The sequence below is a fragment of the Mastigoproctus giganteus genome, chromosome 8 (genome assembly GCF_048544385.1).
Source record: "Mastigoproctus giganteus isolate SK-2022 chromosome 8, ASM4854438v1, whole genome shotgun sequence".
NCBI classification, from domain to species: Eukaryota; Metazoa; Arthropoda; class Arachnida; order Uropygi; family Thelyphonidae; genus Mastigoproctus; species Mastigoproctus giganteus.
In genome coordinates, this window is record NC_143582.1 from 126,167,829 (window position 1) to 126,184,679 (window position 16,851).

The following is a 16,851-nucleotide window of genomic DNA, read 5'->3' on the forward strand; positions in this document are numbered from 1 at the left end:
GGCTACCATTAGGGCAAGAAGCAAGTTTTCTACTCTTAGCCTGTTTAAACTCTAGTTTGGACTGATTAATAACTGCTTTACAATTGTTGCGAGCTTTGGTGTAGGCAGAAAATGAAACTGAAGAATTAGAAACAAGCCAATTACGATATGCAACATTCTTCTCTTGAACAGCCTTAGCACATTTATTGGAAAACCAAGGTTTAGATAAAGGACGAGATTTAAAAGTGGAGTGTGGGATAAAGGATTCCATTCCTGCAAGAATAATTTCACTCACACGATCTGAGCAAACGTTGACATCAGAAGTTTTGAAACAGTAATCCGACCAAGGAAAAGAAGAAAAGAAATCTCGCAGGTCATCCCATTTTGCATTCTTGTATTGCCAAACAACACGAGGTTGGGAATAGCCATGAGATAAAGGTTCCATTGGAGAAGAGACAATCACCAAGTTGTGATCTGAAGTGCCTAAAGGACCTCTTACTTCGACCATGTACTTAGAAGGGTTGTTTGTGAGAAAAAGATCAAGCGTATTGGCTGTATGATTAGGATTGTCCGGTATTCTTGTAGGTAAATGAACAACCTGTGCAAGGTCATTAGTAATTGCAAAAGCCTCAGTATCTCGACCAGCTGGGTCGGTGTGACTAGAAAATGGAAGCCAGCTGGAATTGTGAACATTAAAATCACCAAGGAAAATTACCTCACTGTTAGGAAAGTTGGATTGGAGAAAGTCAAGTTGCAAAGAGAGGAAGTCAAAGAGCTCCAAGTGATTAGTGGAGTTCGGAGAACGGTAGAGACAACAGATGAATTTGACACAATAAGGTAGAGAGATTTTAAGCCAGAGAAGATCAAAGAGAGGAGATTCCAAACTGCCGAGTCTCTGACAGGGAATATCAGAACGGACATATGCACAAGTACCACGTTTGAGGCGAAAGGAATCATACAGCAAATAATTTGGGCATCTGAGATGAGCAGTAGTTGAATCAACCGATAACTGAGATTCTGTCAGAAAAAGTACATGGGGTTTGGCAGACTGCAAGTGGAAATAGACATCGTTGAGATTAGAACTGAGACCACGTATATTTGTGAAATGAATTAGGAAGTACTTGGGAGGTTTAGATCTTTTCGCAGATAAGCTTGCTCTATTAGTTTGACAATTCATGGTGTATTCAATGGTAAGGAAAAGTGGGTGGGACATGCTGTATGAAATAATGAAATTTTTGGATATGGCGTACACATGGTAAGAATATACCCAGATCCTTGACATAACGTGGCCTCGACAATGCTCCCGCATACACACTACTCAGACTCCCTCCAGTCATTATCTGGGAAAGTAGAGGTAGCAAGATTATACACTAGCTGATCCAGAAGCCTCCTAGAGAGTTACCAATAGGTTCCGTCCGGTGTACTAATTAGCGGCCGGCCTGCAAACACCGTTTAGAGCTGTACCCTCGAAATGTAAGGAATATTGGATCTCGCCACGACGTTCATCATAACCTCAAAAGTCATCAATCATACTGCATGATGGAAGAGATAGGGAAGGGTTGACCGGAACTTAGCTCTTGAGACTAAACATGGGTTCCACCACTTCAAGCCTACAATAAGCAAAGTGGTGGTATTGCACCGGTTGATGAGAGTCATCTACCACCTAGTACTGCCTGGTAACGTAGAGGGGGCGGCGTTCCTCCATGTGGTGTGGGCACCACACCTCGACCCCTGCTTACGTTGGTTTACACCTGGGTGGTTACCCACCTTGTACTTGTGCATGGAGGTTATACCCAGGATTACTAACAGTCTCACCATCGTGATGGTGCAAGCAGAGGATTTGGCTGTCACAGACCGTCCGGACTTCGCCAAAATTGGGTCCACTTGACTTGAGTGTCACTCGAATATCAGTTCCATCAGCGTTTCAGACTTCCAGGTAGCAAGTACAGCTTGTCTGGCATATCTGAGAGAATGTCTGGGAAAACCTCAAGGACTTTTGCCTATTACCAAAAGCTTCAGTTTTTCACTACCAGCCATATTTGCGCAAACCAAGACTGTAATTCTCTCCTTACTTTTTTTTACCACCTAAACATTTATCACCTTTAAAAATCATTGTCTTCTTCAGCAAATATTTAAAAAACAGACCTGTTTCATCAACATTGGATGTCTTTGAGTTCCATAATGTTTTTCAACTGTTCTTTTTCCTTTCTAATGGGTACAGTCTTCTTTGATTAAGACTTCACTTTCACCAGAAATAACTTTTTTGAGTAAGTCATGGATGCCTTTTAAATTTATCCAGATAACCAGAACAGGCTTGGAATGTTTTATGCCCCAGAAAAGATGCTTACTCCATAGCCTTTTCTTTTATTAATGGCCCTGATATCGGCATGTTTTGGTCTTGAATCAACTTCACCCATATGAAAACAGCTTCATCTACATCTTCATACAGGCATAATTTTGCATGCTTCTGACTGGGTTGCATTTCCTCAAACAGTTTGAGAACCGAAACATGGTTTTTCAGAATGGTTGACACACTACTGGCAGGAATACTAAATTTTAAAGCAATTTCGGTGAAGGTAAAGAAAGCCAACACGAGAGCCACGGGAAACTTTTAGCGGTGAAATGCATTTTCTGGTACCGCAGCTTCTCTCTGCCTTCTCGGTAAACAGAGGGTGCATATTATTGGTGGTGGCAATAGAAGTCGATAATGATGTATTGATTAGTTTTTTCTCATTATTAAAAGCAGATTATTGGAGTTCATGAGTGTAATGCCTTCATGGCTGAAATTTACTTATGGGTACACCCTCCACAGACTACTTCAGTCTTAGGGTGTTTATCCCCCTTCCCGCTGTTTTAATCCAATAGGAAAGCGACTTCTACTGCAACTACCGATAGCACCCACCGTCTGTAGAAGTCATTTTCATATCAGGTTAAAACAGTGGGAAGGGGAAATAAACACCTTAAGACTGATGTAGTCTGAGGGTGTACCCATAGGTAAATTTCAGCCCACTCATTAATCCGATAATATACTTTTAATAATAAATAAAAACTAATCAATACATTATCGACTTCTACTGCCACTATCGATAACATGCACCATCTGTTTACCAAGGATGCAGCGAGAAGCTGTGGTACTGGGAAATGCTTTTGACCACTAAAAGTTTGCTGAAATTTCCCATGGCTCTTGTGTTGGCTTTCTTTACCTTAGCCACAATTTCTTTATTTTTTTATTGCCCCAATCTACACTATTAAACACTTCCACTTTTTCCATTACAGTCAAGAATTTCCTCACAGACAATGTAAGATTACTCACACAGAAGTGAAAACAAAACTAATTTAGGCACCACATGTACCCACCATGTAAACAGAAACGTGAAATTGTGGATGACTCATTTCTGTGAAACAACAGATGAATTTCATGGATAAAAGAAAATCACTCTCTCCTAATTCCCTAATAGGGTGCTTACATTGACCAGAGCCAATGCCCACATCAGAAATATGCCTTAATTTTTTTTTTCAATACACAGACAGATGACCAGCAGAGGCAGTTGTATAGGTTTTATGGGCACCACTAAATTGTTGAATGTTTTAGCTCTTAACTTGTGCCTTAAGAATTAATCCCTTTAGCTCTTAAAAGTTAAAGGGATTAATTCTTAATCCTTTTAGCTCTTAATTCTTGCTTTCTACAACAGCAGCTCTATTGCCTAAAGGCCAGGCGAGAACACTGCGTACCCAGGTCTCTCGAAATGAGTTAGTTATATGGAAATGAAATTTTCTTCATTATAAGGAAACTATTTTCAATGTAATGACCAAATCAAACAAAATCAAACAAAAATTTGCTATATGGAAGTTCCTTAAAGAAAGGTCTGACTGTATTTGTAGTTTGTGGACTAATAAAATTTCTAATATACTACATTTATAGAGAATTGTATAGAAGACTACTAATTCGTGCTTATATCATTTTATAAAAATATTATAACAATCGTGGCTATATCATTTTAATACTGAGTAAGTACCAAGACTACATTGCCAATACTTAATTCACTACGGACTATACTACTAATAGTTAACTATTCTGGGTACAACATAAACTAAACTTGAAAGGTACGATCAAATAAATCATGAAATGAAATTTATATGGTAACACAATTCATTATACCTAGAATTAGAATTCTTCAACTCCTTGAACGCTTATATCATTTAATAAGCATATCTCCAGAAACATTTGAAAATAATACCGCACAGTTAGCATGTTACTCCGGGGTTATGGTACCCATATGCAGTACTTTGCATTTGTCAACGTTAAAATACAGTTGCCACCTCTCAGCCCATTTGCCCAACTTTTCTAGATCCTGTTGCAGCAATTATCATTACTGTCATTAACAATCCAGCCAACCTTTGCAGGCAATATGACGGTTGGGTAGAAGTAACCCCTGAGTAACGTACCAACTCTGCAGTACTACACTCAGAATAGTGGAGAATGAAAACGATCTGGGGGTAATTGTGCAGTCAGATATGAAATTTTCTGAGCAGTGCAGAATGGCTGCAAGAATAGCTAATGGGGTATTGTCCATGATATATATAGCAATTTTGGTGGCAGGGATAAAGAGGTGATTATGCCTTTATATAAGGCAATGGTCAGGTAACACCTTGAGTACTGCATACAGGTCTGGAAGACTAATTTTAGGAAAAATGTTGAGCTATCAGAACAAGTACAGAGAGTGTTGTTGTTGTTATTGGTTTTTAGGAGCATTAGCAACTAAGGCCATATTGCTCCAGGAATATGCAGTGGTCATTCTCTGACCTTTCTGCATCCTCCGTATTTGGTGGTGATGGGCTCGAACCCCGGTCATAATCAAGAAGTGTGTGCTACGCACTGTTGCTCCTTCCCACCTGGCTACGGGGGGCACCAAGTACAGAGAAGGGCAATGAGATTAGTGAGTGGAACAAAGGGTTGCTGATACCAAAATAGGTTTAAGTTCCTCAAATTGCAGTGTTCTGAGACTAGGCATGAGGTGATCTGATTGAGGTGTATAAGGCGTTAAATGGTTTGAGCAAGCTCAATGCTGATAGAATTCTTTCTCTTGCTCAGATTATGCACTTGAGGGGACATAAATTTAAATTGAGGAAAGACAGCTGCAAAATTGATGTGTAGAAATTTGCCTTTAGCCAGCAGGTGGTTGACTGCTGTAACAAACTTCCATGTCATTGTGCAAGTTGATAGCTTAAATAAATTCAAGGAAAAACTGGACAAACTTTTGTAGCAATTGAATAGGTGAAATGGGAAAGGGGTTTTTTTTTTTTTTTTTTTGCTGATGCCATATAAGCTTGCTTTCTTGCATCATAGTGCAAAGAAGCCATAGGTTTTTGCTGCACCGGCGAAAAAAAAAAAAAAACAACCAAGTAGATAATAAAAAAAAATTATTTGCTTGCTTCCCTCCCTCACACAGGTATCCAGTAGACCTTTGAATTTATTCAAACTGTCAGCCTCAACTACCTGCAGTAGCAACTTGTTCCAGCTATCAATGACTTGCTGGCTAAAAGAAAATTTCCTACAATGTAATGTAAACCTCAAGCCCTGTAATTTGAATTTATGATGCCTAGTTCTGGAATTGTTTAGAACGGTGAGAATTCCACCTTCATTCATTTTACTAACCCCTCTCAGTCTTATAAACCTCAATCAAGTCACCTCTGGTGCCTGGTTGCCAAGTTCTACAACCCACATAATCAGTCTTTCCTCATATGGTCATCATCCTGTCAATCTCACCATTCAAGTTGCCCATCCTTGAATCCTTTCAAGAAGTTAGATGTCTTTTTTCAGTGAGATCTACATACTTGAACACAATATTCCAAATGTGGTCTCACAATATGTCTCTACTAATGCTAATAACTCCAAAACTACTAATCACATTTAATAATTACCTCGGCTTTTACTAGTTCCATATTTTCTTTTACTGTATCCGTCAACAATTTTTGCAAAGAAACCAGCTCGCTCTCTTGGTTTTGTATTTGTGCTTGAAGATCCGATTTTTCTTCTAGTAATACACGTACCTGTGCCTTCAAATGACGAAGCCTGTGGCTTATTTCTCTGTTTGCTTGGGCCTGTTGTTCCATTTGTTGTTGAAGCTGAATTTGTATTGAAGAAGAAAATAAATAAAAAAACCAAATATATATATCACTGTTTTCACAGAAGACTACTCAATATTTAAAAATATTGTATTAAGATTCCCAAAAAAAACTGACTCTAAATAAAACATATAATGTGAAATGAGCATTCTTTCCTAATACGTTAGCAAAATTGGCAGTATCTTGGCTTAATAAAAAATTATATCATTTTACATTAAAGTTTTTAAAACTTACATTCATGCTTATTATTAAATAAATTCAATCTGGCAATTTACTAGAAACCTCCCGATGATATTGTTTTAAATATAATAGACATCCTTAGAAATAATGCATAAAATGCTTCAGACTTCAGCATGGCCCAAAAAAATGAAAAAAATAAATAAACTGAAATATGAAATGTGACTTTCACATTTATTATATACAAATAATATAGTTCAACACTGCATGATCACTACAGAGAACACTGATGTGTTCTCTGTAGCTGTACTGCTATAGTACAGCTACAGAGTAATAATATGTTCATGTAGCCACTGAGACATTTAAACAAATGGCTGAAGGAAAAGCTAAATTAAGTGAGAAATAAATACACTGGGTCAATGGTTTTCAACCAGGGTGCTGCAACAACATTTCAGGGGTGCCATGTAATTTGGGTTTAAGTTACTTAAAGTTATTATTTTTTCTATTTATATATTTATTTCATTATAAAAAGGTGTACTGTATCTTTTTAATTTTGTGGTGATCTATAATTGATGTTTACTTAGTACCTCTATATAAAGAATAAAATTATGTATTGCATATATATATAATTTGTATCATGAAATGTAATTTTTATAATTATATTATTGTAATAAATATCATATAACATATATATTTTTTTAATATTTTATATATATATATATATATATATATACACACACACACACACACACACACACACACACACACACACACACACACACACACACATACAGACAAAAAGGTAAAAATCAGTATACTTGTGTATAAGGTAGGGGAGTTGAGCTATTGTAATAACCATGGAAGAATACAGAGAACCTGCAAGTAAAAAATCAATTTACCTGAAATAAAAATAAAATGCAATTAATAAGCGCATAATTATTGTAAGAACCTAAGGCTGCAGGTCCTAGGACTTTAACTACTTCTTCAAAAGGGTCAGCAACGAAAATCGTAGGAGCTACGACAACAGTAACAGAGACCTAGCCTATTGTCGTGGCTCCTACGATTTTCACTGCCGACCCTTTTGAAGAAGTAGTTAAAGTCCTAGGACCTGCAGCTTTAGGTTCTTACAATAATTATGTGCTTATTAATTGCATTTTATTTTTATTTCACGTAAATTGATTTTTTACTTACAGGTTCTCCCTATTCTTCCATGGTTATTACACCTGACAGTTCAACTCACTTACCATATACACAAATATACTGATTTTTACCTTTTTGTCTATTATTCATTATGGTTGCCAGTCCTTTCTGCATTTACCATAGTACCTGGATCCATAACCCTGTCTTATGTACATTTTATATATTTTGCATAAACTCACATAGCTCATTCCTGTTTGATAAGATTTTCGTAAATTACTTATGGGTGCCGTTATTAAAACCACTGCACTAGATATACAATACAAGTGCTTACCTGTTATTGTAGCTGAATTGTAGAACAAGAAAACAAACCAAAAAAAAAGCAGTATGTACATCCGAAAGATGTTTTTATGTGAATACATCCTTGACTTGGATGAGGCTAAAGGGTTTTAGGAATGAAAAGAATCCGAACACATTTAACTTTTTAAAACACTTATTTTTTTCAACAGTTTCATCAATTTGAGGTTGCAATACATGTTCTATAGGTAATTTACTTACAATGGGTTTGTGATAGCTAAAATATGATACTGCATATATATAATTTGTACACTTGAGATTGTAAAGAGTGTAAATGTCAGCATCAATTATAGTTCCATGATTAGTAGTCGAAACAGATCTAGAAGTATTTAAAATTTGTCCAAATTTATTTTCTAAGAAATCAAAGGTTTTGATTGAGTATCCAGAGGACAATTCTTCGGCATGTTCGTCAAAAAGTAAAAATTTGTGGAACATTTCGTTCTCCAAGGTGTAACTTTTCAATTACCTATAAACTCTCGATACTGACCAATGTAAATGCCAGGGAAGGAAATTCTTTGGCATGTTCGTCGAAAAGTAAACTTTGTGGAACATTTCGTTCACCAGGAGCTATTCATAAATATTTGTCATTGCTCCACAAAAGAGTTTGTTGCTGAGCAACGAAACTTTCTTCGACAGGTATAGCTTCACTCATTTCATCACGGGTATGAGTATCATCGCGTTCCACAGCTTCATCAATAATGCATCATCAATCTTGATATCATAGATGATACAAAGGAGTCTTAAGTAGATACTTTAATCAAGCATTTTATCTCGTTTACAAATCAAGCCCATTAAATAACTTGATTTTTGTATTTTTTCATGTTTGATATGAAAGTTAACACAATAATCGTCATCTATTCAAGCAAGGCAAATGATTGACCATCGATTAACATTTACAGGAACATTTATAATTTGGTCCAAAATTCCGTATTGGCTGAAACCATATCTTAGTCTTCTAATTTGTATGAATGGTTTACGAAGAAAAATGAATTGCTCAGTCACTAAATCCAATCAAGGCAAATGAGGTGAAACAGCAGGATAAACAAAACATTTCTCTTTGAAAATGTTGGAATGGAATGATTTTTGAGAGATGCTCGACAAGTATTATCATCATTCTTAATCGTTACGCTTGGTGTTGTAAATTCTAGGAGAAGTAACAGGTAACTTCCTGGAGTGTGCAATTCTACATCATTTTCATAACATAATCAATCACAGATATCACAAACAGGTACAGATGTATTTCTCAGAAATTGCCAATCAAATTCTTATAGGACTTATGGTCATGGTCAATGTTCTTGTAAATGATTTCATGCTCAGCTACTGTGGAGTGTCTAAAACAGGCAAATTGGGCTGAAATATGATTTTGTTTCGTTTTGGATAATGCAATCGAAACTGGTTGTTGCAGTATACTCTACGTAATCAATTGAAAATCTTCTCAAATCTTCTGGAAGTTCTTGAATATAATTTTGTGATGTCGACAGTACAGCATCTTGATGAGAAGTTGATGTAGAAGGATGATATTGATCAAAATCTTGATAAGCAGTTTTTTTTATAAAACTCTGCATTTTTTTTCATTCCCTATGTTTTTTTTAACTTTTTCTTTTGTGGACACAAGGCTTCTTCGTTGGCTTTGAAGCTTTTATTCTTCCATAATATTACTAGCCGCTTCTTACGTTAGTGACTGAATTAAATTTATTTTAGGAAATGGCATCATTTCCATCTATTAGTATGAATGATGCGACATTTTATTCTCACGCTCGCTACTTACTTTACCGAATCAACGTTACTGAGTGAGTTAGCATCATTAACAAGATTTAGGAAGTGATGTCACTAGCAACATTTAAAATATAACAGCAACGTAATAAGATGTGACGTCATTTCCATAAGAAAATTTCGTTACCAACTGGTTTTATTTCAGTCTGAAAATGTAGTAGGTGCCCCTACTACGAAAATTTAGTAGGTAGAAAAATGCATGGGATGCACATAAATTATCAAGCGACTCAGAAGCCAATGGCAGATATAAGCTAGTCTGTAATCAGGTCACAAAGGAGGTTAGGCAGGCGAAGGCAGATTACGAGAAATCCTTGGCAAAAGATGCTAAGAAAAACAGCAAGGATTTCTTTACTTATATAAACTCTAAAAGGAAGGAGATGAATTTGATTGGCCCACTTGACATCGATGGTTCGACTGTTGATGATCCTGCTCAGATAGCAAACAAACTGAAAGAGTATTTTGCATCTACATTCACCCATGAGGAATTATTAAGGTTTGAAAATGGCAGAAGGTTATCAAATTGTAGCAGGATACTTAATGATTTTGTAATAACTGAAAGCAAAGTGGAGGAGAAATTGTTGAAGTTAAACTTAAGAAAAGCACCTGTGGTGGATGGGGTCTATCCAGTTATATTAAAGGAGGCGGCAGAGCAACTAAGTAAACCCTTAGCCATAATTATGAGAGCATCCTTGGACTCAGGGGAGCTTCCCACGGACTGGAGATGTGCAAATGTATACCCAATTCACAAAGGGGGATCGAAGGGTGACACGAGTAATTACAGACCCGTTAGTTTAACTTCTGTTCCGGGTAAAATAATGGAGTCACTGGTTAAAGATGCATTGCAGGATCATCTAGACAAGACTGCAACAATAATTCAGACACAGCATGGGTTTGTTAAGGGAAAGTCTCGTCTGACAAATTTGATAGAATATTATGATGTGGTTACAAAGGAACTGGATGCAAAAAATAATTTTGATATCATATATTCGGATTTCAGGAAAGCTTTTGACGCTGTTGCGCATGGAAGACTATTGTACAAATTGGAGCAGAATGGTATTAAGGGTAAATTGCTATAATGGATAAAAGGATGGTTAAGTGGGAGAAGACAGAGGGTGGTAATCAATGGATGCTGCTCTTCGTGGACTAATGTTATTAGTGAAGTCCCACAGGGTTCGGTGTTGGGTCCACTGTTGATTTGTATAGTTATCAATGATATTGATGAAGGTATATCAGGCTTAATGTCGAAGTTTGCAGATGATACAAAGGTTGTCAGGGTTGTTAATCACAGTAATGGCAGTGTGCTACTGCAACAGGATCTAGATAATTTGGGCAAATGGGCTAAGAAGTGGCAACTGAAGTTTAACCTTGACAAATGCGAAGTACTGCATATGGGTAGATGTAACCCCAGAGAAACGTACCAACTGTGTGGTACTACACTTACGTGCTAGAAAATGAAAAAGACCTGGGAGTAATTGTGCAGTCAGATATGAAGTTTTCTGAGCAATGCAGACAGGCTGCCAGGGCAGGTCATGGGGTTTTGTCAATGATATATAGGAATTTTACTAGCAGGGAAAAGGAGGTGATTGTCCTTCTGTATAAGGCAATGTCAGGCCGTGCCTTGAGTACTGTGTACAGTTCTGGACGCCTCATTTTAGGAAGGATGTAGATTTGCTTGAGCTTGTGCAGAGAAGGGCAACAAGATTGGTGAGGGGAATGAATGGATCCTCTTACCAAGAGAGGCTTAAGTTCTGCAAATTGCAGTGGCTGGAGACTAGGCACCTGTGCAGTGATCTGATTGAGGTGTATACGGCCTTGAATGGGTTAAACACGCTGAATTCTGATGGGATCCTTCCACTTGTTCAGATTACGATCCTAAGGGGGCATAAATTCAAATTAAGAAAAGACAGATGCAGAACAGATGTGTGGAAATTTGCCTTTAGCCAGCGGGTGGTTAATTGCTGGAACAAACTTCCATCTGTCACTGTGGAAGTTGATAGGTTAAATAAATTCAAGGAGGAACTGGACAGGCATTTGGAGGGAATAGTGTGATTTTTTTTTTTTTTTTTTTTTTTTGGCTGATGCTGCATAAGCTCATACACTTGCTTTCTTGCATCACATGCCACTACTACTACATTACCTGTATAATAAAGAACTGCTTATTTGTTCTATTTATTTATAAACTGATAAATAATGGCTTAAGGATAGATGTGTGAAAATCTGCTTTTAGCCAGAGGGTAATTGATTGTTGGAACAAATTGCCATCTGGGGTTGCAAAAATAGGTAGTTAAATAAATTTAAAGGTGGTTTTTTTTTTTTTTTTTTTTTTGGCTGGAGTTTTCAACCTATGGGATGAAAGCACATCCTCATTCATATGGCAACCATATCACCTGACACCCTACTCACAGGTTACACCATAAGAAGGTGAGGAATAAACAAGTGAACAATAGGTTTGGATCCTTGGTTCCTCACAGGCCAAAGCTGAGGAGGAGTGGGAGAAAGGGAGGGTCTCCTCCTGGTTAGAGAGCCTCAAGCCGTCCATTTTAGTATTCTCCCCAGCACCTATCAAATGGGCGCACTGCTCGAATAAAATTTAAGCAATTCTTGTGGTACCGTATGGTACTGCTTACCGATTTCAATCAATATTAATTTGAACATACTACGTGATCGAGGTCAATGCAACAGGAGTATATAGTGTTAAATTATGCAATTAATTTTTTTCTCTGTATCACCTAAGTCACATTTATAAACAGAAAATTTTATAATATTGTGAAGTATTACATTTCCCTGCCAGCTACGTCATAATGCCACCCAGCTGGCAAATTTTTCTGGGGAGAACACTGCATTTATGTGAATTTTATAAGGGAGTCAAACTCAAAGTGATTCAAAAAAACTGAGCAATTAAAACTGATTTCTAATATGACACTGAGTTATAACTACTGAAATGAAGATTATTTCTTTTATTTTGCAGGTTTATGACAGATAACTAAAAACTGTAGTACTGTCTCCAATTAGGAAAATTTAATTTTTCCACCACATTCTCCTTCCAAAGTAAAGTAAATTTAACTCTTTCATCCATATTATTTAACCCTTAACTAGCACAACTTGGCTAAATAATATAGATAAAAAACTTTGTCCATATTATTTTCATTTTTAGCAACTTCAGTCCATGCAGCTAAAATTCCCAATACTTTTCAACAGGTGTTTTTTTTATTTTATTATTATTTTTTTTTCACTGAAAATTCTTTTGTCAAACAAGAAAAATGAAAGATCAAATTAAGCCTATTCTTTATGATTATATGCATATGATAAGAAAAGCGAATTTAAAATTAGCATCTCTTGTGTGCAATCGTTGAAGCATGTGTTCATTATGTTTATGGCAGCGTATCCAAATGTTACATCTCCGGCTTTATGGCATGGAAAAGTCTGGATGGCATGCAACTGTTCAAGCACGTGGATTTTCCGACTGACACTTTGCTCACTCAGTCGAGATAATAAGGGAGATAAATTTCAAAGCTAAGCACTGCAGAGGGCGTTTTATTTTCAAAAAACAATTTAAAATATGTTTTGATTTTTCACAGTTGTGTTTACAACAAACTGAAAATAAAGGTAGTATCAAAAAGTGAACAATCCTGAATTATTTCTTGCCAATTTTTAAAATTATAAATAGGTTAACTTTCTTTCACTCCATTTAGTGCCCAAGTGATATCTCAAAAAACTTCAACTGTAACTGGCACACCCAGTTACAGTTGAGGTCTGAAAAATGTCTCTTTTAGTGTGGCTGTTGGAGATACTTATTATGTCATCAACAAACCTTCATAAATTTTAATAACATCGTTAAAAAAAATTTAGGGAAAGTCATCTCTGAATGCTCAAGAGTTAGAATTTGACTATTTGACCCAAAATCGCTCACCCATAGAAAAACCCAACAATCTGCTTATAAAATGAATTCTTAGAGTAAAAATAACCGGCAGCTAAAAGAAGGACCACAATATCCATGATATCCTTCACATCCAATTTTGTTTATAGGATCAGAGTGTTATAATTTTCCAGAAAATGTTCTGGTAGCTCCTTTGGCCCTATCAGGGCCAAAGAAGTTAAAAGTTGAGAAATTTAATATCATATGAGTAAATATGATCAATATGATACTGAGAATAAATGTTGATATTCTAAATTAGGAAATACACAGTGCACCAATTAAATAACAAGGTTCCATGCGCTCAGCATTTAGTATTAATCATGTACCATTTTGGCCTAGTATTAACAAAGGTTGCTCTTTGTCTCATAACAGTAATTAAATGAGGCCTTTTTAATCAGCTAATATTAAAAAGCTTTTGTGGTTTTACAATACTAATTCTGAAGCACATCATTTTCACAACACTAATTATATAATGCATAATTTTCAATAACATATTAGTGACAGTATTTAAACAATAAAAATACCATATAATTATAACTAATTCAATGTGTTTTATATATGCTTTAGTCTACTGATTTCACATAAGATTTTGTTCAATGTAATTCTTTTAGATCAATATGATGGAACTATCCTGAAAGAAATTAAATGGTTACCATTTCTACATCAGTGGTTTTCTGCAATAATTCTTTATCCCTGGACTGTAACTGATCATTCTGATTCTTGATGATTTCCTTTAACCTCTGTATTACTTTTAAATCTTGTTCCGACAAACAACCTAGAATTAAAATAAAACCTATTATAAACACCACATAGGATAAAGCAGTATGAATCCCTGGTCTAGCTGACACTGAAAGGTCAATTGCTGCTACGCCACACTTTACACTGCACTGGTCGCAATAAAGTATAACACTTTATAATAAGCCATATCATATGAATGAATGTCAATTAGTAAAAAAAAATACTCCCATTTGCACATTAAAAGTTACACCACTTAAATTAGTGTTGGGTCAGTTACATATGTGATAAGGTTTTGAAATACTCTCTTTGTATAGGAAATTTTGATTATTCATGGCTTTATATAGTATACCTGCATGGGTCAGTCCATAAGTAGTACTTCTTTGGCCATAGAAGTAACAAAACAATAGATAGAAAGTTGAAATTTACATCATTTATCAAACAAACAGTGGGAAGAAAGTATATTATTCCATGTATCCACCTTGTTTATCAATACTTTTTAGCTGTTATGTTGTTGTTATTATTTTAGTTTTTAGGAGAATTAGCAACTAAGGCCATATTGCTCCGGGAATATGCGGTGGTCATTCCCTGACCTTTCTGCATCCTCCGTATTTGGTGGTGACGGGCTCAAACCCCGGTCTAATCAAGAAGCGTGTACTAGCACTGCTGCTCCTTCCCACCTGGCTACGGAGGCGCCATACTTTTTAGCCATCATTATTTCCACCATACATGCACTACGGTAAAAGAATGGATCCTAATGTTGAAGCCAGCCTGTCACTGTCTTTTTCAGCTCCTCATCACTCAAAAAAGTATTTTCCACAAAGACAAGTTATATGTGCAGACAAAAAAAAATTATATTGAGCCAAATCAAGGCTATATACAGGATGAGGCAAAACTCAGCAATTTAGGTCTGCAATTTTCATCTGATCACATGGAGAGTGTGTGTGGCTTGGCATTATCATGATGTAATGTAATTTGGTGTCCTGTCAGTCTTCCTTTCTTTTTTTTTTTTTTTTTATATATATATATATATATATATATATATATCTAATAAGCTTATCAAGTATTTGGCAATATCTTTCCTTGTTTATAGTGACCTTTCCTTGATAAACAACCAAAATTGGGCCTTCTCTATCCCAAAACATGGCCATAAAAAGGTTGACAGCTGCACTACAACATCATAACTTTTGTCACTGGCAGACATACCATGGTCTTATTCCACCTATCTCCTTTTGCACAATATATCTGCCATTTTCCATAAAAAAGAATGACCAGAAATAAGACCAGTACTTTCTGCCTTGGTGTTATCTGTTGCACAAGTGTGAACTCGAGCATTGAGCCTGGCAGCTGAGTGCTTCATTTTAATTACTTTGAGGGCATAAGTCCTGCTTTTTCTCTCATATTCGCCCATAAAAAGGCCGAACTTGCACTTAAGTTTGCAACAAAAACACACAAAGGTTCCCACTTTGGCTATATCATGTCCCATTATAGAGAGCTTTACAAATAAACAAGAAAGAGCACTGTATAAATGTCATGATTTGCAGAAGAAGCAGTTATGATTTGCAAATCATAGCTTTATACAATGCATTATTACTATTCCAAGCCATTACTAAGGTAAGATATTCATTCTACTGAAGTCTGAAATATAACTTCAATTTACTATATAATATCGGTGTAGATACACCATAGTTTACCCATAAATTTAACTACATACATATCATAAAGGCATCGTTTAATTTTATGTCATATTGTGGCTACCTTAACAACAAGATACCAGGTACTGCACTACTTCAAATAAATAACGCTTCTCTAGTAGAGGAGACTACTGTTATTTATTCGCAGTGGGCACCGCCACCCAGATGGCACCGTTTCGAAACTTATTGGCTTACTCATTGGCGGGCGGGCAGGTATCCTGATAATGCAAATAGCCATCACAGTTGCAAAGTTAATTCCACAATATGAGAGATGTCAAATGGTGAACAGAATTATACTGCAATCGAAGACTACATGCACAAGGCATAATATGATATGGGTTTAAATTAACTATATAATATCGGTGTAGATACACCATAGTTTCCATGTTTGCATTATCGGGGTACCTGCCCGTCCACCGATGAGCAAGCCAACAAGTTTCAAAACAGTGCCATCTCGGTAGTGGTGCCCACTGAGAATAAATAACAGTAGTCTCTTCTACTAGAGAAGCGTTATTTATCTGAAGTAGTGAAATGTTTGTTATTTGGTTTTTAGGAGCATTAGCAACTAAGGCCATATTGCTCCGGGATATGCGGTGGTCATTCCCTGACCTTTCCGTATCCGCCGTATTTGGTGGTGATGGGCTCGAACCCTGGTCTAATCAAGAAGCATGTGCTACGCACTGCTGCTCCTTCCCACCTGGCTACGGAGGCGCCAAGTAGTGAAATACCTGGTATCTCGTTGTGAAGATTTCAAGCCTGCTGTCAGTCATCATGGAAGAAGATGCTGATGATGTTTGGTTTTTATGGTGCAAAAATATAATGGAACAAGTAAATATATGAGCTGGTAACCATGAGTGCAAGTACATAAATTTGATGAATTTGAAGTGTTGATTAAGTCGTCAAATGCACACATGGTGGGGACATCAGGAACATGGAGTCACTCAGACATAAGGGATC

The 16,851-nt window shown here is 36.4% G+C and overlaps 1 protein-coding gene across 1 annotated transcript in view; it reads right to left on the bottom strand.

Moving 5' to 3' along the window:
* LOC150081809 (RILP-like protein 1) overlaps window positions 1–16,851 on the bottom strand; it is a 96,906-nt gene that overhangs the window by 42,087 nt on the left and 37,968 nt on the right. The window contains exons 3-4 of the mRNA XM_090380325.1: window positions 14,119–14,240; window positions 5,902–6,105 (exon numbers count right to left, since the gene is read on the bottom strand). Of these exons, the coding sequence (XP_090236451.1) occupies window positions 5,902–6,105; window positions 14,119–14,240 (326 nt within the window). The remainder of the gene's footprint in view (window positions 1–5,901; window positions 6,106–14,118; window positions 14,241–16,851) is intronic.